Source organism: Rhinoderma darwinii, chromosome 1 (genome assembly GCF_050947455.1).
Source record: "Rhinoderma darwinii isolate aRhiDar2 chromosome 1, aRhiDar2.hap1, whole genome shotgun sequence".
Classification (NCBI taxonomy): domain Eukaryota; kingdom Metazoa; phylum Chordata; class Amphibia; order Anura; family Rhinodermatidae; genus Rhinoderma; species Rhinoderma darwinii.
This window is the reverse complement of record NC_134687.1, coordinates 591,183,244-591,209,309: the sequence shown is the minus strand read 5'-3', so window position 1 is coordinate 591,209,309 and position 26,066 is coordinate 591,183,244. Positions and strand designations below refer to the sequence as shown.

The window sequence follows — 26,066 nt, the reverse complement described above, 5'->3', positions numbered from 1 at the left end:
TGACCGCAACTTGTGAATTAGTCTTTCTATCACAATTATGGTGTATTGGAGAACACAGATCTGCTATCCTACTCTGTATGCAGTGGAAGAAAACGAGACTGATGCGTGCGGCGCAGTGAGAAGTCAGTGGTGATTTATTATAAACCCCCTCTGTCCTTACAGGATCATATGGTGAGAGAAGAGACCCGGAGTCTTACCCCAAAGCAGTGCGCTGTAATGGATCTGGCTCTGGATACCATCAAGGTATGTGCTGCAGGGATTGTTCCGTCCTTACTTAGACTGTATTTTTTTAGCTTCCACTCTTTGCTTTAGGGTCGTTTTTTGGGTCCTCAGTTAATTGAAATCCAACACCTGTGTGGGACCAGTGGAGAGGAGGGGGCTCCACACAGATGAGCCCTATATCCGACCTCTTTATAGTCCATTGGGGAGTTGAATTTAGTGTTTTGTTGCTATGGTGTCCCCTGGGGGTTCTTCCTGGGTACTGCAGTCCTCTAAGCTTCTCCACTTCCTACTTTTCAGCAATACTTCCATGCAGGAGGAAACGGGCTTAAGAAGACCTTCCTGGAGAAAAGCCCGGAATTACAGTCTCTGCGCTATGCCTTGTCTCTGTATACGCAGACTACAGATACACTCATCAAAACTTTTGTGCAAACCCAGACGGCACAAGGTATTGTACATGACACTAATGGGGTCTAATATTTGCTGTAGAGCAGCATCCCCTGCTGGTCAAATGGCAGATACTATTGATCAAGGATCCGAAGTGGAACTTAGGACATTGTGTGTTTAGGAATTTTTTTCAGGGGTTGTTTGAGAGTAACATGAGAAGTCAAAACAAAAACAAAAACAAAACTATATAAAAATGTTTTTTAATATATTTGTAGTAGATTTATCTAAAATGATATGAACTTTTTGTTTCCTGCCTCGGTTATGATTGTAACATGATTCACATGAACTGCGACGAACAATCATTGCAGTAATCACCGGACATCACTTTGCATGTAGCATCACAATGTTAGAATAAGTAGAATATAACGTTTTTTTATTTTATACGGAGGTCTTTTTAAAAACCTCTCACCAATATATGTAGTTTAAAGGAGGCCTTTATTGGTGTAAAAATAAAGCAATATGGAGTGAGCAGCGGGGGCTGGGAATGACCTCTGCAGATACTTAGGGAATGGAAATCGTTAGGTCCTACCTCATAAAATATGTAAAGATCTGAAAAAAACAAAACACGCTCTCGCTGATCTTGTGACGACACTTCCTCTCTCTCCATACGGTTTTTTATTTGATTACATCTGTTGCTGAGGACAGTCAGTCTCTGTAAAGCATGTCGTTGTCTTCGCTTGTCGATCTTGTGCTTGTCTCTGTATAACTCTCTCTTCCTCTTCTCTCGCTTGCTGTCTCTTACATTCATGTCTCAGTGCATGATGGGAAGGGTATTAGGTATACGGCTAATGAGGACATTCACCCCGAGAAGGGTATGTGTGACCGTATCGTTGTAGTATGTGCTATAGAGAGACCAACCAAATCCCTCTACCCTATATACTAGTCACTGAGACACTTTACATCACCCCCCCCCCCCCCCTGCGACCATTCTAAATTAATCTTACAGGGATCCATAGAGCTGCTGTTTAAAGGGTTTGTCCTCCTTAAAAACGTAATCTTACAATTTATTTATAGAATAAATTAACAAACATTTGAGTCAGTGTGTACATACATTACGTATCTCCTGCGTTAAAGCCTGTATTATACTTCAGAGCTGCATTTCCAATTCTGCATGCTTCAGAGCTGAAGTTTCCCAGGATTCACTGCTTTTTCAGTCTGTGTACGGAGCTTGCGCTGGTGATTCTGGGAAGTGCTGTGCTGACACCATCATTTGATATTGGAAAAACTAGCCGTCCTCCATGCGTTATAGGAGTTCAGTTAACCTGGAGGTGTCCTTAACCTACTTGCTGACTGTTTCCTGTAACAAACCGAAGAATTAGGACTTCAGCTCTGGTGAATAATACAGGTTGTAACTCTAGGTCGTATAATGTAATTACAAAGTAACTCAAAGTGTCTATTTCCATCAATTCTATATGTAAACTATAAAATGCTGTTCAGAGGCACAGGATGATTGATTCTAGCTGAAATAGTAGTTGGAAGTCTTGAACCGCTGGGCTTGGGCCATATTCAATACTAAACCCCTTTTAAGTAGAACTTAATATTTGAAACTGTATTCTTCTAAAGGGGTTCCATTGCCTGACAAAGCATTCTGGGACTTATAGTTCTACTAATCTCTGTACTGAACCCCGGCTGTAGGTTTCTAGCATGTTCACTGCTGCGTGTGTTAATGTAACCGGGAATGATTCGGTAGGATGATTTAGTGCATAGATTAGAAGTAGTGATTGTAGACGTCGTCATGTGTCCGGCGGATCTTCATGTTATTCTCTGTCTTCCATGTCTTTAATACAAGCCACCGGGGATAAGCTATCGTCTTCTGCTGTGTACTATGCGGAAACCGCATATGAACATCATTTTACATGATAAATGTATATAAAATGTGAAGACATTTAGCAAATATTTCACTTCTCTTAAGTTACATCCAGTCTTAAGCTGGCCATACAGTTCAGATAGCTGTCAACAGAATAATCGTTCGGCCGACAGCTATTCCTAACGACTCTCACCAAGTATTTTCAATGGGGAGAAGGGATAAAAAGCGGCTGCCGAACTCCTCTGGCAGCAGCTTATCTACTAGCAAACTAAAGGAATGGGCATGTTGAATTTCAACATGCCCGACCGTTCCCTCCCCCAACATCTGCCGTCGGGGTAGAGTCGGGATGCCAGCATACACATTAGATGGTCGTCCAGTTCGGCCGACATAAATCTAATTTGTATGGCCAGCTTTATACTCCATTCACCACCAGAACTGCATTCACAATTAGATAGGCTCCTGTTGGCTCTCAGATGGGGCTTTAAATCTGCACACCGCAAGCAGTGGCCGCATTGTAATGAGATCTCGTGTTTACACCAGTACCTGTACCTCTCAGGAAAGCAATACATCTCCCATACACAAAGACACAGAGTGCAGTGCATTAAGAAATCTCCGCTAAACTGACAAGTGTGCAACTCTCTGTAACTTGGAATCCAATAACTAACATCGTGGAAGCAGGTTTGGATGTGAATGGAGGATACGGCAGGATATGTATGATGTATAGGATCCGTGCAAGATAAGTATTTGCATAGTTATTCAACGTTAATATGTAAACTTAAACTGTACAATGATGTTCAAATGCAGACCTTAGGTGTGATGTGTATGAACTACTGGGACGTGGGCCCGGGTATACCTACTGACTGGTAAAAATCCACCACCAAACTGCAGAAGCATCACTACTGTGGGCTGGACACAAAAGCACCGGGCTCACTGTACAGTCCTTCTATACCAATCTTTATTTTTCCCAGGCTCCGGTGTTGACGATCCTGTTGGAGAGGTGTCTATACAAATAGATCTGTTCACACACCCAGGGACCGGAGAACAGAAGGTGACGGTGAAAGGTACGGAGATCACGGCTCCACATATTACTTCTTTTTGTTGTCCAATAAGCACTCTCCAGATATAGGAACTGGGCAGAGCTGCAATGTATGACCTGTTAAGATCAGGAAACAGCTGCACTTCTCATATGACTATCTAATGGACACCAAGCAATTTATCAAGGTCTCCAGGCTCAGTCTGTGTGGCAGTTTCCTGATCTTTTTCTGACTGATGGTTTAGTAGCTTGTGGTTTATAATCCTTGTACTTTTCCTGTAATGGAAATGAGATCTCCAGTGCATATACAAGCTAATCAGAACTGCAGTGTAAAGCATAGGGGAGGTGCAGAGCAGCAACCTAAGAAAGAAGATTCATTTAAGTCTTGCAACCAAGGTGGAGCTGGTTAGAGCAGTGGTCCAATGCAGCAGTGCTAAAGAGTAGCGAACACTGGAAAAAAAAAGCCAATAGGCATTGTGACATATGTTCAAGCCCACATACGAACAGTTACTTCGCAATAATAGCGAGAACTTCATGAGCTACGCTTGTGTGAAATTCACAAACTTTTGCAAACTGTACGTTATTTTCATAAGTGGTCAGCAAATTCAGCAATACCTCCGTCAGCCTGTAGGGGTGTGAACTTATTAAAACTGGTGTCTTATTTTTCTACAGTGGTTGCAGCTAATGACCTGAAGTGGCAGACAACTGGAATGTTCCGACCATTTGTGGAGGTTACCATGATCGGTCCTCATCAGAGCGATAAGAAGCGGAAGTTCACCACTAAATCAAAGAGCAACAACTGGGCTCCCAAGTATAACGAAACATTTCACTTGTGAGTATAATGGTGTCATCAATGAGAATAGATATTAAGGGTGTCAAGAAATGTGGAAACCAGTGACATCGCTGAGAACACATGCAGTCTATGCATTTATTAGAGAGCAATGACATCACTGAGAATGTAGCCTACCAATTCACTAGCGAGTGATGAGCTCACTGAGAATGCCGCTTATTCCTTCACTAATGAGTAGTGTGACAGGCTGCATTCTCAGCTATATCGATTTACTAGAGAGCGAGGACATCACTGAGAATGCAGCCTATCCGTTCACTAGAGAGCAGTGACATCACTGAGAATGCAGCCAATCCTGAGCAGTGACATCACTGAGAATGTAGCCTTTTCATTCACTAGAGACTGTTTTTTGTTTTTTTTAAAGCCTGAGCCGTGCTTTCTATCACCCAGGTGCAAAAAAAGTGCAGGGGTGCCACACAAAAAGTGCACAAGGATGCAGTCTATCGCAGCCCTTCTCTTAAAAGAGAGAGGCCCCGCATAACCATTCCCCAACCCTCCAAGCCTTAGGCCAAGAGGATCGATGATCCCCCCTTGCCGGAGCTTAGGGAGACCCAACAACACTCCGAGGCTTCTACCTGGGCTGCCATCCCAGTGTCCACCTTGGAGCCTTCTTCTACTTGCACCTCCCTTCCGAAGAAGGGAGGCCGGGTTGCAGGGGAAAACGGAAACAGATGGCCACACATTTTCCCCCTAGACCTTGGAAGGGTCCCAAAAGGGCACCGCATCTGAAATCATGTGACAAACACACAGTGAAAAACAAAATTACATAAGTGGATGTGCGCTGTGATACAGCCTGGACATCCGCCAGGTATAAAAATTCCTCATCTCCCAGCCAGAAGGCCGGGAGAATAAAGGTGTGTGCTCAGAAGTGTGAAAGAGTGCGTGCAAATGTGCCTTCACTCAGTGGGATCCCACCCCCAGTGAGTTAGGGCACCCCAGGGTCACCAGCCCTGGGGCACATAGCAACTCGGGCTTCCAAACTACCTGACCTCCTGACCTCGATCCGGCTGTCGCCTGGTCACCTACAAATGGTACCTTTAAACCAAATGCGTACACCAGAACGATGACCGTTGTGGTTCCCTGCCCTCACCTCAGCGTTCTGTCATCCCCCTACAATGGCCACTGTACCACCGGCAGAGATGATTACTAACCTCAGCTTGAGCAGGTACTACACTTGATCTTAGCCAAAAGGCCGAGAAGCGAAATTCACTAGAGACTGGGGACATCACTGAGAATGTCGCTTATTCATTCACTACAGAGCAGTGACATCACTGAGAATCCAGCCTATCCATTCACTAGATCGATGACCTCACTGAGAATGCAGCCTATCCATTCACTAGAGACTAGTAATATCACTGAGAATGCAGCCTATCCATTCACTAAAGACTGGTGACATCATCAAGACTGTTGCTTATTTATTCACTAGAGAGCAGTGACATCACTGAGAATGCAGCCTATCCATCCACTATAGAATCACAGATGATGCAGCCTATCCATCCACTATAGAATCACAGATGATGCAGTCTATCCATTCACTAGAGACTGGTTACATAACAACAGTTCCGCTTATCCATTCACTAGAGAACGGTGACACCGCCAGGAATGTGTCTTATCCATTCACTAGAGAGCAGTGACGTCGCTGGCAATGTAGTCTATCCATTAACTAGAGCAGGAACTTGATTGTAACAAAGCTGCCCTTCAATTCATCAAATGCTACAGTGTCGTAGAAGATAGCTGCCGCTATGGTATTTACGTGACTAATTCTTGTTTGTGTCTGTCTAGTATTCTGGGTAACGAGGACGGACCAGAGTGCTACGAGCTTCAGGTGTGTGTGAAGGATTATTGCTTTGCCCGTGAAGACCACGTGTTAGGAATAGCAGTGGTTCAGCTGCGGGACGTTGCTGACAAAGGCAGCTGTGCGTGCTGGTGTCCGATGGGGCGCCGCGTCCACATGGACGAAACCGGACTGACCATCCTACGCATTCTCTCGCAAAGGACCAATGACGAGGTTGCCCGCGAGTTTGTCAAGCTGAAGTCGGAGATCCGCTCTACAGAGGAGGCCAGCTGAACCCAGACTGTGTCCTCTCTTATGTGCCAATTCTTTCAGCTTTTGCTGCCTCTGAGTTCCCTGTCCGATAGGTTGCACAAGTGGACAGGAGCTGACAGCAAGCTGCGCAGATTATTTATTTTTGTGTATTTCTTGATGCCACCGGAAACCTTCAGTAAGCAGAAGGCGTCTGGCATCTTGTACATAAGATATTTATATAAAATTACTCATTTTGCCCTCTGAGGAGCGATGGGTTCTGGACGTCCCGCGATGGTTGCGATCACCTGCTGTTCTATTTATCTGGCTGTTAAGGCAATAAGTCGCCGCTGGCTGTGGTGCAGGACTGTGCTACGTCCAGATGTGGAGTTCAGTCGTTCTTAAAGGCGCAGACACGTGAAGCATTTAAAGACAATTATCGGTTATGTGGTTTTCAGGAACAACAGTCCCCCGAAGCCCAACTTCATCCTCCATCTTTTTATCACCTTGCATTACACTTTGTTTGTCGTTGTCTTTTTTTTATTTTTTATTTAACATATTTAAAAACTTGTTTTAAGGTCAAATCATTTTATCTTCATTAAGGAGGAGTTGTAACTTTCTACATGTAGACCTCCATCTTTTTATTTTTATATATGTATGTATACTCTCACTGCAATTATTTTTTTTTTTAATTGTTCCTGAGAGAACTTTGCATAGTCCGGTGGTATAGTAGTTTTAGTCTATATTAATGATAAGTCGGGAGAATGCACTTTTAAGGGAGGAAGTGTTACAATAACTCTCTCTCTAAATATATATAATGTGCCATATAACGCACGGCGGGTGCTCCGCAACAGGCGCCGGTTTTCTTACAGCTGAAAGGTAGATAGAATTTTTTTTTTTTTTATGTTACATTTTGCACTAATTTGAGGAGTAGGTATCTGCATTCAGCATCAGATCTACTGTGGGTGAGAAGAACAAGACACGAGGATGGAGAATGTTCCTTCAGTCATTGTATTATACAGTGTAATTAATCCTAGTTGCTGAGTTTTGCCCTACAATTCCTCTCCTTTTAAAATCTACATTGTACAGACATGAGAAGCCCCCATTTCCTTCCCCCGGGCATGTAGTGTTCATTGCTGCTCCTGATAAGACTGCATCTCCTCCCCGGTGCTGCCTGTACAGCACAATAGCCGCCATTTGGGGCGTAACTGTGCATTGAGTGTAAAGGGTGAGAATATAATGTAGACTTGTCATTGTAAGTGCCATTGTCACTGATCACATAGCTCCGTCCTCAATAAAGATCTTTATTGCAGCATCTCGCATCTGTTTGTGTAATTTGTCACGATCCCACCGAGGTTGATTGGCGGTAATAACTGTCCTCTAGTCAACTTTTGGTCAGCAACTATCATATGATTCGGACCGGATTATAGCCTGTGCCTGTTTAGTACACAGTGCAACCCCTAGATTCACCCTCAGCAGACACGAAGGGCATCTGTACCTAAAGCTCTATGGACCTTATTCCAAACTGACTTCAGCATCCTGACCCTCTGTCTGACCAACGGAACTCCAGGGCCAATGCCCCCTGTAAATGAGAATGCTTTGGGATGAATCCCGTAATTACAGAAGAAGGAAGAAAGTGGATGCATGGTAGGAATTGTTAGATGCACAGTCTGCCTACGCCAGAAACCTTTGCGACACTAGAGATACTGCTCTAAGGTCTGGTTCAGCCTCTCTGTTTGGCCGTTAGTTTTTGTGTAATAAGCAGTGGAGAAGCTCAGAGCAATACTTGAAGTAGCAAAAAAAAAAAAAAAAGACATCAAGAAGCCCCTGTCTGACACAATGTTTTCTGGTATGCCATGGAGCCTGACCACATGCTGGACAAAGAGGGTCGACAGTGTAGCGACAGGGAAAGCCGGGCATGACATTTTTGTGAATCTGTCTACAACTACCCATATAGTATCCAGCCCCCCTTAAGTGGGCAACTCGACAATTCCATGGGTATGTGAGCCCATGGTCCCCTGGGTGTGAGTAATGGTTAACTGACCAAAGAATAGAGCCCTGGGTATTTTATTGCAGGCCCAAATCTCACATTCCCCAATAAATCTCTCCACGTCTTTCCACGTAGCTGGCCATCGCCGCTGATATAGGCAATTAACCCCTTAAATGCGGCGATCGATTGCGGTCGCCACATTTTGGGGGGTTTGTAGCACATCGGCAGCCCCCATGCAATTGTGGGGGTTGCTGATGCTTGTGATGGTATCCAGAGACCAGACAACAGCCTCCGGGTCTGCCATGTATTGAAGCCTATGAGGACCAACCTCTGGCTGGTCTTCGTAGACTTACTGTCAGAGTGACTGTAACGTCACACTAACAGTTGGAATACATTACACTACCGTTGTCATCCGTGTTACACCCGTATTTACGCAAATTCACGACTTACAGATTTCACAAACAGATCTACCGCTGGACAGATAGTCATTGCAGGGAAACGTTTAGACTTAGCTCTTATAGATAAAGGAACTTTACCTGAAGGATCATATTCTTGTTCTTTCAACAGTTCCTCTAAGTTGTGTAGGGTTTGTTGTTCCGTGATGGTTGTAAAAGTTTCATCAAATTCAGGCCTATGAAAGAATTTTTTATAGATCAAAGATCTGCCAAAAATATGGAGGTCTTTTATTGCAGAGAAACTATCAAATCGGGCACATGGGGAAAAAGTCAATCCCTTTTCCAGTACGTCCATGTCTGAAGTAGAAAAACTATGCGAGGAAAGATTAATTACCTTGAGATGGTTGGAGGATTCCCCCGTCCCAGGTTTCCTTTTGTTTGATGTTTGTTTCTGTGTTATTTTTCTTTTTAGTCTTGTGTCATAAGAATGGTAGGTCCGTTGACGGGACCCACCTTCAGACTCACTTTGTGAAGATAATGAAGTTACTGAAATAGAGCGATTTAATTTTGTCCAAAGATGTTTTTTTCTCCATTTATATACTTTTTTCTGTGCATAGTCATTAGTATCACTGGAAAACGTTTTCGATTTGGTTTCTTTAATCTCTTTTTCCCATTCTATTAACTGTTCTTCCAGTGTCTGATTGAAAGTACATAGACCTTCTGATGTCATTTTTAAGTTCAGCTGAGATTGTATGGTTTCAATCTCTGTGTCTAGTTGATCCAGCATAGTCTGGTTCAAACCTACAAGAAGTTCCATAAATCCAAAAGAACTATGATTGCATATATCTTCCCATAATTAGCATAAATCTAAAATTGTTCATAACTTGCTCAAAAATGATCGTTTTTCAAAATAAAAAAGACTTATCTATATTACAACGCCGATCAGATTATCAGAGGCTCTGTCACTAGTTTATAACTTTCCTTTCTCCTACCTAATCTATTAGGCGCTTTGATGTAGATAACGACTGTTTTTTTTAAAAAAACACATTATTGACCAAGTTATGAACATTTTTAAATTTATGGAAATTTTTTCTAAATGCCCAACTGGGTGTTTTTTTTTCCATTCACCAAGTGACGTCATACACTTCTCTTCATTCCAGCCCAGCTTGATTCATAGCACTGCGTGATCTCGCAAGATCACGCTGTGACGTCTCTTCCTCCCGCAGGTCCTTCACCGGAGCGACGGAAGACTGAACAGACATCGCCTCCAGCCACTGCAGATTCGGATAAATATCCTGTCACGGCTGGAGGTGATTTCTGTTCAGTCTTCCGTCGCTCCGGTGAAGGACCTGCGGTAGGAAGTGACATGACCGCGTGATCTCATGAGTTTGGCATTTAGAAAAAGTATGCATAAATCGAAAAATAAATAAGTTTTAAAAAAAACAGTAGTTATCCACATCAAAACACCTATTAGATTAGGTAGGAGATAGGGAAGTTATAAACTGGTGACAGAGACCCTTTAAGCCGCTGACAGATATATTGCGAACTATAAAGATCCCATTCCGATGGCTGTTCCCATTCGGGCTTGCTAACATGTGCGATGTAAAACAAGTTACTATCAAACACCCAGATGATCTCCAAAATCTGGCATAGACTTGATATTCCTACTCGTGACATCCCATCTTGGTTGCCTATCTGTCTTCAAACACCTTTTCTGGATATCCCGAAACAAGACGGTTGGCTCACTTACACCAAAGGGAAATCTCCCAAATTCAAATCTGGTGACCGCAACTTATCAGTACCCTAAAGATTGGGCTGGAGATTTCACGTAGAACTTGAATCACTTATCAACTTTACCTGGAGGAAGAATTGACTGTCTCATCTATGACCAATTTTCCTTTCTCTCAGGTTACACGAGTCTGTTCATATTATTTGCTATGTAGATCCGTTACTACCTTTTCTCCACAGGTCTAGTCTATGACTTCATGACGAAGCAGACTATTTTCCTAATGTATAGCACTTGTTAAGTTTTACCCTTATACGGCACACATCTAACGGCATTTAAGGGGCTATTATTAACCTTGAGTGCAAGTCTCTTGGAAGACCACGCCCACTAAAATTCTACCCCTAATTGCAATGTGATTTTATCTCATTGCGTTCTTCCCATTCAATACAATAAGTTCTGAGATTTTATATACTGTGACATTGCGGATAACCAATGTACTCCCTTGTACTGACAGTTCCTGTGATGTGTATTGTTTGCTCAATATTTTGGAAAAGTATTCTTCCCATGTTCTATCCGGCCATGTTTTGTACAAGAAACACATTTCCGTCATTCCAATGTTCCCTCACTTTCACACACTTTTTTCCCGACATGGTTCCACAGCACGTACTCATCTGCATCTAGAGGTACCAGTATTGGGATTAATAAACACAGTCCCTACACGCTAATTGCTCACCCACTGGACCCTGATGCGAGATACACCTTTGTAAAGTGGAAAATAGGAAATGCTCGGATTTTTCTAGCAAATTTGTACGCTCCTAACACGAATAACAATGCGTGGCTAGCTTCCACCCTCGAATCCCTTCATTTGTTTGCAGAAGGCTTATTGATTGTAGGAGGTGACTTTAAACTGTATAACTGACCCTATACTAGACATCACAGCTAAAATTCCCTCCCTCTCCACAAGAGTGACAAAGAAAATTAAAATGAACCTATCTGACATGCATCTCATAGACCCTTGGAGATTGTTATACCCGAACGAAAGGGACTATAACTTTTTCTCCCAAATGCATGGTACTTTTCATAGAATCAATAGACTCTATATCTCATAGAGACATGTCAAGGGACTAGTAGCTGTTTCAGACCACGCCCAGGTTTCAGTGACTTTATCCATTGCTTCTCTACCAACTAAGTCCTGGACCTGGTCTTTGAACGAGACTTTGATAGGTGATCCCAAAATTTTTTAATTCTTACAAAACTGTCTAAAGGAATACTTCGGCTTTAATGACATTCAGGTGATCTCAAGGCCGATTTCATGGGAAGCCCACAAATCCTACATCAGAGGATTTATAGCCTTAGGCGCAAGAGTTAAAAAGTCGTACAGCAAAGATGAACTCGCTCCTTAGTCAAATCTTCCTTCTAGAGAACCTAGCCAAAAGATCTAGGCTCTGTGATGCACAGAGTGATCTCCTTATAAGTCAGGAATAAACTTTGAGATCTCCCCAAAGTCAAAGCTGCAAAGAACCTACTAAGGCGTTAACACAAATATTATGCTCATGGTGATAGAGGATCCAAGATAATGTCAGCATTGGTTAAGAAACAGATAGAAAGATCCTACATTACGGGTGTATGATTGAGCGATGGTGGAATTGCTACTGTAGATATCGCATCCGAATTTCACAAATTTACATGAATTGAACTCCAGACAGGACTCACTAGACAAGATGAATCTAATATCAGCTTTCCTAGACTCCATTAATATGCCCAGTCCTTCATCCTCGTAACAAGCAGTCCTCACCTCCCCTTTCACGACTGAAGAAATTTCCAAGGTTATTACAACAATTCATGGAGGAAAAAGCCCAGGTCCTGACGGAGTGTCGATCCTGTATTATAAAACTTTTTCTGACATTTTACTCCTGCATTTTCTTTCACTCTAACTCCCTCCTCCAGGGTCAATTGCTCCCCCCGCCAAATGCTAGAAGCATTTATCACTATAATCCCCAAGGAGGGTTAAAACCCAATGAGGTGTGAAAGCTACAGACCCATTTCACTTCTCAATGCTCACACGAAGTGGTGGGCCAAACTATTAGCACACAGAATAAATCCTCTGTTGCCCAAACTTATATCTCCAGAACAGATTTTGTGCCTGGACGCGAAGGGAAATTTAACACTACCAGATTGATTAACGCTAGCTTGTATGTCAAGAAACGGCATATCCCATTAGTGGTATTAGGAACGGACACTGAGAAAGCCTTTGACAGGGTTTCATGGCAATACATGGAGGCTGTGTTGGGGAGAGTGGGTTTTCCGAGTGTTTGTGCAAGCTATACTTACGCTATATAGAGAACCACACGCCAGACTAAGAATAAATGGCACATTATCACCTACTTTTAAAATAAACAATGGCACTAGACAAGGGTATCCACTCTCCCCTTCACTCTTCGTTCTGACAATGGAGACACCGATTAGGAAAATTAGCCAATCCCCTGAAATACAAGGATTGAAAGTCGGTTCCCAGACCCATTCGATCGCAGCATTCGCAGATGACTTGCTAGTCTTCATTACCAACCCCATGCAGGCGTTCCCAAAACTATTGCACATATTTGATGAGTTTGGGCTCCTCTCAAACTTTAAAATTATTAATGGAAAATCAGAAGTACTTAATATTAGCGCCCCACCGTCCACTATTACAGCCTTGAAGCCACAGATTCCATTCTCTTGGCCCCAATTTACGATCAAATACCTGGGAGTAACGGTTTCCTCGAACCCTAATGAATTATACTCCAATAATTTCAAACCCCTACTACATAAGATAAATGTCCAACTCTCACAGCTCCAGATCCCCTTCGTCTCATGATTGGGCAGGAAAAATATTGTTAATACCTATGTTTTGCCCCAGATCTTATACACATTATTAGAAGCGCCCATTAAACTCCCTAAGCACTTTTTTGATCGAACAAATGGTACCCTTCCTCATGTTCAAATGGAGAAAAGTCTCCTTGGGAAAGATAATTTCACATGCCTTTGGTCAAATGTACGGTTACCACAGGCGAAAGATTACTTGACTTTGAGGGGCACTCTTCAAGTCTCCCAGGATTTTATTACTAACACACACTCGCCACACAGTGTATCTCCTCTCACGCCGATTAGCCTTACACCGGCTTTTGTTAGAGGGGAAACGTAAGCACCTTCTCTAAATTCGCTGTTGTCATCAGCTGGAGAGCATGGCATGTCCTTTTTACATGACATATCTTTTAAAAATATGTGTCAAAAATTCATTGAAATTACCCCGACTCCCATGAGAGAAGCCAATTAGTTAGAATCCCTACTTGTATCCCCGCAGCTTCCCAAGGGATTACTCTCTAAAATATACAAACAACTCCTAACACGGGATGGCCCGATTAAACCTATCTTTGTTTCCTCTTTGGAGAAATAACTTTATACCCAGTTTACTCCCATAGAGATTAATAGAATGCTCGACAGCTCTCACAGCTTCTCTAGGTGCATTAAGATACAGGTGAATTCCTTCATAACAATAACAAGGTGGTATAAATCCCAGTATCAGCACAGGGTCATGGGCTACACCCAGGATGATAAATGTTGGAGGTGTTCAATGGACACAGAAACGATGTCACATATTTGGTACAACTGTGCAAAAATGAAACCCTTTTGGCATAATATATAATCCCACTGTCATGTCCATGGCCACGGGCCGTCATGCTCACTCGTTTCCTGATGGCCGCAGCCATGGGTCTGCGAGCGCTGGCCCCAGTGCGCTCACTTCCGCTTACCTCGGCCGGGTCCCGCAGGGTGCACGCGCACGTTCGTGCCCGCTCTTAAAGGGCCAGCGCGCGCACCTGAATTTAATGTTAAAATTAGCACATGAGTACCCTGGACTATAAGAAGGGCTCAGCCCCTTCCTCCCTTGCCTAAGCGTTGTTGTCATACCTTAATTTTGTCTAGCAAATGGTCTCCTAGTGTTTTCCAGTTCCCAGTGTTCCCCATTCCTGTACCTGTATCCTGTATCCCGTGCTACCTGGTCAAGTGCCGTGCTGAGCTGTAGTCGTGCTGTATTCCACGCCTGTCCTGCTACACCACGCCTGATGTCTGCCTGCTGCCTAAGTCCCAGCCGAGCCTGTCATTGCTACTGTCCGAGCTGCCACAGGTACACTGTACGAACTATAGACTGTGACCTGCGTCCTGTTGGCCAGCTGCCATACCGTCAAGGTGGTACGGCCCAGTGGGTCCACGCACCCTACGTGACACCCACATTAACCCCTCCCCGCTGCAGCCACTTTTGACCTTCCTGACAGAGTCTTTTTTCTCAAATCTGACGTGTCACTTTATGTGATAATAACTTTGGAATGCTTTTACCTATCCCAGCGATTCTGAGATTGTTTTCTCGTGACACCTTAGACTTTAAGTTAGTGGCAAAATTTGTTTGATACATTCAGTATTTAATTGAGAAAAACAGCAAAATTTAGCAAAAAATTTCAAAGATTTGCATTTTTCTAAATTGAAATGTTTCTGCTTGTAAGACAGATAGTAATACCACACAAAATAGTTGTTAATTAACATTTCCCATATGTTTACTTTAGATTGGCATCGTTTTTTGAACATCCTTTTATATTTCTAGGACGTTACAAGGCTTAGAACTTTAGCAGAAATTGCTCACATTTTCAAGAAAATTTCAAAAAGCTATTTTTACAGGGACCAGTTCAGTTGTGAAGTGGTTTTGAGAGGCCCATACAATACAAACCCCCATAAGTCATCCCATTTTAAAAACTGCACCCCTCACAGTATTCAAAATAGCATTTAGAAAGTTTCTTAACCCCTTAGGCGTTTCACTAGAATTCAAGCAAAGTGGAGGTGAAATTTACAAATAATTTTTTTTGCAGAAATTCATAAATTCATATTTAACCCCTTCCTGCCACAGTCATTTTTCAGATTTTAATTTTCGTTTTTTCCTCCCTACCTTCCAAATGCCATAACTTTTTTATTTTTCTGTCAACATAGTCCTATGAGGGCTTGATTTTTGCGGGACGAGTTGTAGTTCTTCGTAGCACCATTTATTATGCCATATAATGTACTAAGAAACAGGAAAAATGTGCGGTAGAAAATGAAAAAAACAGCGATTCCTCCATTGTTTTTTGCGCTTAGTTTTTACGGAATTCACTGTGTAATTAAAACAACATGTTAACTTTATTCTGTGGGTCAATATGATTACGGCGATACCAAATATATATATAGTTTTTTCTATAGTTTACTACTTTTACAAGTAAAAATAAAATTTATTTTGTGTCGCCAAATTCCGAGAGCCATAACTTTTTTATTTTTTCATCGATTAAGTGGTATGAGGGCTTATTTTTTTGCGGGATAAGCTGTCGTTTTTAATGATACCATTAAAACGTTTTGATCACTTTTTATTTAATTTTTTGTGCGAGATGAGGTGACCAAAAAAATAGAGATTCTGGCGTTTACAATTTATTTATTTTTACGGCGTTCACTATTCTTCTCAAAAACGCACTTCTCCATCTTGGCATACAGACGATTCTCCCTTAATTGCAGCAGAACTTGACGGACATGTCTCCTATGAGTCGACGGATCTGGAGAAAAAATCAAAATGTAATCTAGATAGACCACAACACAGACCTAGTGGAGATTTCAGAAGATATCATTGACGAACTATTGGAAGACCGCGGGCGCGTTACACAGACCGAAGGGCATTACCAGGTATTCATAGTGCCCATCTCGAGAGTTGAATGCCGTCTTCCATTCGTCACCCCGGCAGATACGGATCAAATTATAAGCCCCCGCAGGTCTAGTTTAGAAGAAATCTTGGCTCCTCGTATGCAGTCAAATAGTTTGGAAATTAGTGGCAACGGATAGTAGTTCTTTTTTTTTAAATCAAATAGTTTTTATTGACACGTGTTTTCATAATATACAAACAAATAACATATGAGACAATAACATCCCATCTGGCCGATCCCTCCCCCCCTTCCCATCCCACCCACTCGCAAAGAGTACTATGCACTGTATACCATTCATATGATTAACCAATTCACTATATGCAGGTGAAGATGAGTCACCTCATAGCTATCAACTTACGAGCCTGATACAGTACTTTTTGAATCGTCAATCTTTGGAAATTAGTGACTTCAAGATCCTCCACATAAACCAGAACACCCACTAACGGATCACGTGGCACCCGAAGATCAAATACCCTATCTATCAATTCAAAAATGTCTTCCCAATACCTCTGCAAAATGGGACACCCCCACATCATATGAATAAGGTCTGCCTGTTCAACGGATATTCAACGGATATTTGTTCTTGACCGTGATTTGATTGAGACCACAGTGGTCAATGCAAGGCCGAAGAGATCTGTCTTTTTTCTTGACAAAGAAGAACCCGGCCCCAGCCGGAGAGAAGGATTTTTTTATGAAACCACTCTCCAGATTTTCCTTGATATAGGCTGACATAGACTGAGTCTCTGGCAAGGAGAGAGGGTATACCCGTCCACGGGGAGGGGACGCATTTGAAACCAGTTCAATGGGACAGTCATAAGCCCGGTGTGGGGGAAGCGTCTCAGCCTCCTTCTTGCTGAAGACTTCCGCAAACTGAGAGAAATGAGGCGGTAATCCTGCCAATGACTGAGGCAGAGGAGGGTGGACAAGATGGATCTGCAACAGACATCGGTCGAGAAATTTGGGACCCCATTGGAGAACCTCTCTGGAATTCCAGTCCAGAACTGGGGCATGTAGTCGAAGCCAAGGCAGGCCCAGTAGGACAGGATTGACCGCTTTGAGCACGATCCCGCTCGTTACTCTGAAGTGTCGGCTGTAACATACAGCCGACACCGGCATTGTATGGAACGGGTTCACTCCGTGAGCCCGTTCCATACTGCCCCTACCGGACTTTGGTGTATGGATACGTCAAATGTCGGGAAGGGGTTAATTAATTTTTTTCTGTAACGCAGAAGGTTTTACCAGAGAAACGCAACTCAATATTTATTGCCTGGATTCTGAACTTTTTAGAAATATCCAAATATCCCTAGTGTGCTAATGGACTAAAGCACAGGTCTCAGAAGCAAAGGAGCACCTACTGAATTTTGGGGCCTTTTTTTTTATTAGAATATATTTTAGGCACCATGTCAGGTTTGAAGAGGTCATGTGATGCCAAAACAAAGGAAACACCCCAAAAAATACCCATTTTGGAAACTACACCCCACAAGAAATTCATCTAGGGGTGAAGTGAGCATTTTAACCCACAGGTGTTTCATAGATTTTATAAGAATTTGGACGTGAAAATTAAAAATTTTTACTTTTTCCAAGAAGATGTAGTTTTAGCTAAAAAAAAATACCATAAGGATTAAAGAATAAGAAGCTCGTAACATTTGTAAAGCAATTTATCTGGAGTACGGAAATACCCCATATGTGGGCATAAACTGCTGTTTGGGCACACGGCAGGACTCAGAAGAGAGTCGCACCATGTCGCTTTTGCAAAGCCCCTAGTTACCAGTACACTGGAAACTACCCAAAAGTGACTCCATTTACGAAACTACACCCCTTGAGGAATTCATCTAGGGGTGTAGTAAGCATTTTGACCCCACAGGTGTTTCATAGTATCAGAATTAGGCAGTGAAAATAAAAAAAATCCTTTTTCTTCAATAAGATGTAGCTTTAGCTCAAAATGTTTCATTTTCTCAACAAATAAAGGAAAAAAAGAACCCTAACATTTGTAAAGCAATTTCTCCTGAGTGCAGCAATACCCCATATGTGGTCATAAACGGCTGTTTGGGCACACAGTAGGGCTCAGAAGGGAAAGAGTGCCATTTTGCTTTTGGAGTGCAGATTTGGCTGAATTGGTTTCTGGCGCTATGTCGCATTTGCAGAGCCCCTGTGGAACCAAAACAGTGGAAACCCCCCAGAAATTACCCCATTTTGGAAACTACATCCCTCAAGGTATTCACCTAGGGGTGTAGTGAGTATTTTAACCCCGCAGGTGTTTTGCAGAAATTAGTGTATACTCAATGTTGCAGAGTGAAAATGGGAATTTTTCTATAGATATGCCAATATGTGGTGCCCAGCTTGTGCCACCATAACAAGACAGCTCTCTAATTATTATGCTGTGTTTCCCGGTTTTAGAAACAACCTACATGTGGCCCTAATCTTTTGCATGGACATTCGACCAGACTCAGGAGTGAAAGAGTACCATGCGAAATTGAGGCCTAATTTGGCGAAGTCTTGGTTCATAATTGCAGGGTGTCACGATCTGTGGGTAGGTGGACCCACTGGCCCGTACCACCGTAGCGGGATAGCAGCTGGCCAAACAGTGTACCAAGTCAATGTATATATAGTCCAAGCACAAGGGTACCTGTGGTAGTTCAGACAGTAGCAACGGCTAGGCTCAGATGGGACCTTGGCAGCAGGCACCAGGCGTGGTGTAACACAGCAGGCGTGATCGGTGGCACAACACGACTCCAACTTTCTAAGGCACAGGAACAAAGGTAGCACGGGATACAGGTAGCAGGGTACAGGAAACACTGGGAACAGGAAAACACTAAGGGACCATTTGGAAGACTAACATGGCTAAACACAACAATGCTCAGGTAAGGAGTATAGGGGAAGGACCCTTCTTATAGTCCAGGATGATCATGGGCTAATAGATGATTATTTTCATGTGCGTGCGCTGGCCCTTTAAGGCCAGGCACGAGCGTGCATGCGCACTCTACGGGACAAAGCAGAACGGAGTGGAAGTGAGTGCTGGCATCTCCTAGGGAGGAGATGCCGGCCAGCGCTCACAGATCCATGGGTGCGGCCGTCGGGGGCTGAGTAATACTGACGGTCCGTGGCCACTACAACATCCCCCCTCTTACGCCCCCTGTTCTTGAGACCAGAGCGAGAGGGGAACTTAACGAGGGTAGGAGCATTGAGGTTCTCTTCTGCCTTCCAGGACCTCACCCCTTCCAATCCACCAAATAAAAAGTTCTTCCTCCTACTTTTTTGAAGTCCAGGATCTCCTTAACCTCGAACACGTCAGATGGGAGCCACTGCGGGACCATAGGTCTTACTATAGCGGTTCAGGACCACAGGCTTCAGGAGGGATGTATGAAAGGAATTGGGGATTCTGAGGGTAAGAGGCAGCCGAAGTTTATAGGAGACAGGGTTATTTGTTGTATCTCAAAGGGTCCGAGGAACCTGGGAGCAAACTTGTAGGAAGGCACCTTTAGATGGATATTCCTAGAGGACAGCCAGTCTTTGGTACCCGGCAGATATTGAGGCGGCTCTCTTCTCCTAGTATCCGCCTTTCACTTCATGCGATCTACTGCCTTCAGAATAGAGGACCAGGTTTGCTGCCAGACCTGTAGAATGTCTCCAAATGCAGAGTCAGCGTCAGCTGCGGGTACCTGGGATGTAGCCGGAACAGGAAGAGGGATTTGTGGATGTTGGCTGTACACAATGTGGAATGGTGTAGAAGCAGTGGACTCACTTGTGTGGTTGTTGTATGGGAACTCGGCCAATGAAAGAAGCTGTACCCAGTCATAATGGCGCGTGGAGATGTTGTGGCAAAGATAGTTCTCCATGATTTGGTTAATCCTCTCGACTTGGCCATTGGACTGGGGATGGTAGGCTGAAGAAATTCCAAATTCACGTCTAGGAGTCTACAGAGAGCTCTCCAGAATTTCAAGGTGAACTGAACCCCCCGATCAGACACGATAAGAAGAGGCAAGCCATGCAAGCGCAAGATGTGTTGGATGAAGAGGTTAGCCAGTCGAGAAGCAGAAGGTAGGCCGGTCAGCGGAACAACATCAGCCATCTTAGAGAACCGGTCCACCACCACCCAGACCGTATTGGATACTGCAGAGGAAGGGAGGTCTGTGACAAATTCCATTGCTATATGCTGCCAGGGAGCATTGGGCACAGGCAGAGGTTGGAGCAGACCGGCAGGCGTGGAGTGAGCAACTTTGTTGGAAGCACACACAGTGCAGGACGAGACAAAGTCTACAATATCTTTGGGGAGCGTAGGCCACCAGAAATGACGGGCAATCGGATCTCGGGTTTTACGAGCACCAGCGTCCTCAGCCAGTTTGGAGCTGTGCCAACCGCAAAAAAGTCCTCCCTGGAGGGATGCCTCTAACTTGCAGAGGATTAACAGAAATAATACAGGATGGATGAATGATACTTTGGGAGACTCCACAGTGTTTTGAATGACCTGGACAGGGCATCGGCCCTCACATTTTTGTCAGGACGGTAGTGGAGCACAAACTGGAACCGGGTGAAAAACAGTGACCACCTGGCTTGATGGGGCTTCAGCCGTTGGGCTGACTGGTGAGGTTCTTGTGGTCGGTATATATCAGGATGGGGTGAGCTGCACCCTCTAGTAGATGTCTCCACTCCTCCAGAGCCACTTTGATTGCCAGTAACTCCCGATCCACAATAGAGTAATTGCACTCTGCAGGAGAAAAAAGTCTGGAATAATAGCCACATACCACTGCCTTCCCTTTGGAAGCTCTCTGGAAAAGAAGTGCACCTGCACCAACAGAGGAGGCATCCACCTCCAACGAAAACTGTCGAGATACGACAGGATGATGGAGGGTCGATGCTGACATAAAGGCACTCTTAAGTCTATTGAATGCAGATTCTGCCTCTGGAGTCCACACCTTGGCGTTCATACCTTTTTTGGTGAAGTTAGAGATCGGAGCCGTCAGTGAAGAGAAGTTTGGGATAAACTGCCGGTAGAAGTTGGTGAATCCCAATAAACGCTGTATAGACCGCAGGCCTTGAAGACGTGGCCATTCCAGGACAGACTTTACCTTCTCAGGATCCATCTTGAGGCCTTGATCCGAGATAATGTAGCCCAGGAAGGGTAGAGAATTCTTCTCAAAAACGCACTTCTCCATCTTAGCATACAGACGATTCTCCCTTAATCGCAGCAGAACTTGACGGACATGTCTCCTTTGAGTTGACGGATCTGGAGAAAAAATCTAAATGTAATCTAGATAGACCACAACACAGACCTAGTGGAGATTTCAGAAGATATCATTGACGAACTATTGGAAGACCGCGGGAGCGTTACACAGACCGAAGGGCATTACCAGGTATTCATAGTGCCCGTCTCGAGAGTTGAATGCCGTCTTCCATTCGTCACCACGGCAGATATGGATCTAATTATAAGCCCCCGCAGGTCTAGTTTAGAAAAAATCTTGGCTCCTCGTATGCAGTCAAATAGTTTGGAAATTAGTGGCAACGGATATTTCTTCTTTTTTTTTAAATCAAATAGTTTTTATTGACACGTGTTTTCATAATATACAAACAAATAACATATGAGACAATAACATCCCATCTGGCCGATCCCTCCCCCCCCTCTTCCCATCCCACCCACTCGCAAAGAGTACTATGCACTGTATACCATTCATATGATTAACCAATTCACTATATGCAGGTGCAGATGAGTCACCTCATAGCTATCAACTTACGAGCCTGATACAGTACTTTTTGGATCGTCAATCTTTGGAAATTAGTGACTTCAAGATCCTCCACATAACCCAGAAAACCCACTAACGGATCACGTGGCACCCGAGGCCCAAATACCCTATCAATTCAAAAATGTCTTCCCAATACCTCTGCAAAATGGGACACCCCCACATCATATGAATAAGGTCTGCCTGTTCAACGGATATTTGTTCTTGACCGTGATTTGATTGAGACCACAGTGGTCAATGCAAGGCCGAAGAGATCTGTCTTTTTTCTTGACAAAGAAGAACCCGGCCCCAGCCGGAGAGAAGGATTTTTTAATGAAACCCCTCTCCAGATACTCCTTGATATAGGCTGACATAGACTGAGTCTCTGGCAAGGAGAGAGGGTATACCCGTCACGGGGAGAGGACGCATTTGAAACCAGTTCAATGGGACAGTCATAAGCCCGGTGTGGGGGAAGCGTCTCAGCCTCCTTCTTGCTGAAGACTTCCGCAAACTGAGAGAAATGAGGCGGTAATCCTGCCAATGACTGAGGCAGAGGAGGGTGGACAGGATGGATCTGCAACAGACATCGGTCGAGAAATTTGGGACCCCATTGGAGAACCTCTCTGGAATTCCAGTCCAGGACTGGGGCATGTAGTCGAAGCCAAGGCAGGCCCAGTAGGACAGGATTGACAGCTTTGGGCAAAACAAGAAACTAAATTAGTTCAGAATGAAGGGCTCCAGCTTCAGTGGCTTGGTTTCAGATACAATTGGGTCAGGCAGAGGCAGTTATTTCACCAAGGCAACAGCCAAAGACATCTCCAGAGGGACTGTGGGCAACTGGAGAAGATCAACTAGGTATTTTTGGATGAAGTTTGCTGCGGAACAAGAGTCCAGATAGGCAGAGATCCGGTGCTTCTTTTCGCCGGACACTATGGTCACGGGGATGGTCAGTTTTGAAGAGAATCTTTTATTCTACGCCGTACCGCCTAGGGTTGTCTCTCCAACCAATCCTAGGCATTGAAGTTTTTGGGCTTCTGAGGGCACAAACGCACATGGCCTCTGAGGCCGCAATACAGACAAAGTCCAGAAGTGCGTCTGCGTTGTTTCTCCGGGGCTGACAATTTGAGCCAGTCCACCTGCATAGGCTCCTCTGGTGGAAGAACTGGTGATGGCGACAGAGATTGCTGGAAAGTAGAAGTCAGCCTGGGGAATCTTCTCTCCTGACGAACCTCTTGGGATCGCTCCCGTATCCTCATGTCAATCCGGGTGGCAAGAAGAAGGAGGTCATCCAGGGTAGGTGGCAGATCACAAGCGGCAAGCTCATCTTTAATCTCGGAAGACAGTCCCTGCCAGAATGTAGCGACCAATGCCTCGTTGCTCCAGGACAGCTCTGCCACCAGAGTGCGACACTGAATAGCGTACTCGCCCACGGAGATGTTTCCCTGGCGAAGGGCCAGCAGAGATGCAGCTGCAGACGAGACTAGCCCAGGTTCCTCAAATACCATGCAAAAAGTCTGTAGGAAACACTGGAAGTCATGGGTCTCTGGTCCCTGACGTTCCCAAATAGGATTCGCCCATGCTAGGGCCTTGCCAGTAAGGAGCGAGTTGATGAAAGCGATCCTTGCAGCATCATACAGAAAAGCTCTGGCATGTAGGCTGAAGAGGATCTGGCACTGGTTCAGAAATCCCCTGCAGGTATTCGTCTCCGTTGAAGCGAAGCGGTAGTAGCAGCAAGACTCGGGAGTCGGCACCGGTACTGACAGGAGGAGTAGAAGGAGGAACAACCGGAGCAACGAAACAGGTGCCGTGATGGCTGCTGCTTGCGCATCCAGTCACTTTGCAATGGAGTTCACTGCCTGGAGGAGTTGGTCTTGTCGTGACCGAAGGTCTTGCAGGTCTGCCTGCATGGCTTGTGACATCGTCATGGTCTTGGGTTGATCAGTGGGGTCCATAGCCTGAGCGTACTGTCACGATTTGTGGGTATGTGGACCCACTGGGCCGTAGCAGGATAGCAGCTAGCCAAACAATGTACCAAGTCAATGTCTATATAGTCCACTGTAGCAAGCTTCGGATAGCACTAGGTAAACTGTGGGTGCATGTGTAGGGGCCCAACCCGATCCAATGGAAAGAAAGTACTATGCACACCAAATGGGAGATTTTCCAAATAAATTGTAAAGGATTTGCCTGACACAGCTTCTGTGTCGACGTCCGTGGTTAATCAGCCTGCATCTGTTCCTAGGTCTGCTAGAGTGACTCGATCTGCTACCACTCAGGCTGCTAGGCTGAGGAGTGGGAGAGCCTATCGCTGCCTGGCCAGACGGTTCTAGCTCCCGCCCTTGGTCTACTTATACCTTCATTTGCTGCTTGTCCTTTGCTTGTGATTCTCGTTTCCTGGCTCTGCTGTTACCATTGACCTCTGCTTCATATTGACTCTGGCTTGACTGACTATTCTCCTGCTCTGCATTTGTTACCACGTACACTCCTGGTTTGACTCGGCTCGTCCACTACTCTTTTGCTCACGGTGTTGCCGTGGGCAACTGCCCCACTTCCCTTGCTTCTGTGTACCCTTGTCTTGTTTTGTCTGTCGTGCACATATTGAGCGTAGGGACCGTCGCCCAGTTGTACGCCGTCGCCTAGGACGGGCTGTGCAAGTAGGCAAGGACTGAGTGGCGGGTAGATTAGGGCTCACCTGTCTGTCTCATATCCTGACATTACATAAATTATTTATTTTTAGCAAGTAACAGTGCGTGCGACTTTTCGGTCAATACCATGAACTTCTTCTGCCACTGTGTTTGTACTGGATCCTGTGTGAAGGCGCTTTCGTATGGCGGCTGACCGCTTGAGAGAGGCTCTACCTGAGAAGCAGGAGATTCCTCTCTTTTGTACTTTGCTGCGAGTGACCACATAGCCACTCGCAGCAAAGTACAAAAGAGAGGAATCTCCTGCTTCTCAGGTAGCGCCTCACTCTAGCGGTCAGCCGTCATACGAAAGCGCCTTCACACAGGATCCAATACAAACACAGTGGCAGAAGAAGGTCATGGTATTGTCCGAAATGTCGCACGCATTGTTACTTGCTAAAAATAAACCATGTATATATAGTCCAAGCACAAGGGTAGCTGTGGTAGTTCAGACAGTAGCAATGGCTAGGCTCAGATGGGACCTTGGCAGCATACACCAGGCGTGGTGTAACAAAGCAGGCGTGACCGGTGGCACAACACGACCCCAACTTTCTAAGACACAGGAACAAAGGTAGCACGGGATACAGGATAGAGGTAGCAGGGTACGGGAAACACTGGGAACAGGGAAACACTAAGGGACCATTTGCAAGACTAACACAGGTAATTACAACAACGCTCAAGCAAGGAGAAAAGGGGCAGGGTCCTTCTTATAGTCCAGGGTGATCATGGGCTAATAGATGATTATTTTCATGTGCGCGCGCTGGAGCTTTAAGGCCGGGCATGAGTGTGCGCGAGGCACCACACGGGACACAGTAGAACGGAGCGGAAGTGAGCCCTGGCGTCTCCTAGAGAGGAGATGCGGACCAGCGCTCACAGATCCATGGCTGCGGCCATCGGGGTGTGAGTAATCCCGACGGTCCGCGGCCATGGACGCTACACAGGGTTCTGATGTGAATTAATAAAAGAAACCCCTGAGAAGTGACCCCATTTTGGAAACTACACCCCTCAATGCATTTATTAAGGGGTGTAGTGAGCATTTTAACCCCACAAGTCTTTTCTATAAAAGATTGAACTGCAGATGGTGTAAAGTAAAAATATAAATTTTTTCCTAGATATGCCATTTCAGTGGCAAATATGTAGTGCCCAGCTTGTGCCGCTGGAGACACACACCCCAAAAATTGTTAAAGGGGTTCTCCCGAATATGGCGATGCCATATATGTGGAAGTAAACAGCTGTTTGGGCACACTGTAGGGCTCAGAATGGAGGGAGCGCCATTTGGCTTTTGGAGCGTGGATTTTGCTTGGTAGTAGTTTTGTTTGGAGTTTTACTGGTATTTCAGTTTATAATGTGGGGGTACATGTAAGCCGGGCAGATTACATCAGGGGCATAGTCAGGTAGTATAATAATGGGGTAAAAAAAAAACAATAAAATAATTCATAG

At 44.6% G+C, this 26,066-nt stretch overlaps 1 protein-coding gene and 1 pseudogene across 8 annotated transcripts in view; one reads left to right on the top strand and one right to left on the bottom strand.

Moving 5' to 3' along the window:
* The window catches only part of UNC13B (unc-13 homolog B), a 352,877-nt gene extending 345,186 nt beyond the window's left edge, over window positions 1–7,691 (top strand). For all 8 annotated transcript variants that reach the window (XM_075839917.1, XM_075839926.1, XM_075839936.1 and 5 more), the window contains 5 exons: window positions 163–243; window positions 520–667; window positions 3,442–3,534; window positions 4,179–4,338; window positions 6,136–7,691. In XM_075839917.1, coding sequence (XP_075696032.1) covers window positions 163–243; window positions 520–667; window positions 3,442–3,534; window positions 4,179–4,338; window positions 6,136–6,421 — 768 coding nt within the window. In that variant the 3' untranslated portion in view covers window positions 6,422–7,691. The remainder of the gene's footprint in view (window positions 1–162; window positions 244–519; window positions 668–3,441; window positions 3,535–4,178; window positions 4,339–6,135) is intronic.
* On the bottom strand, window positions 5,491–5,557 carry LOC142722488 (U2 spliceosomal RNA; annotated as a pseudogene).
* Window positions 7,692–26,066: the final 18,375 nt, after the last annotated feature.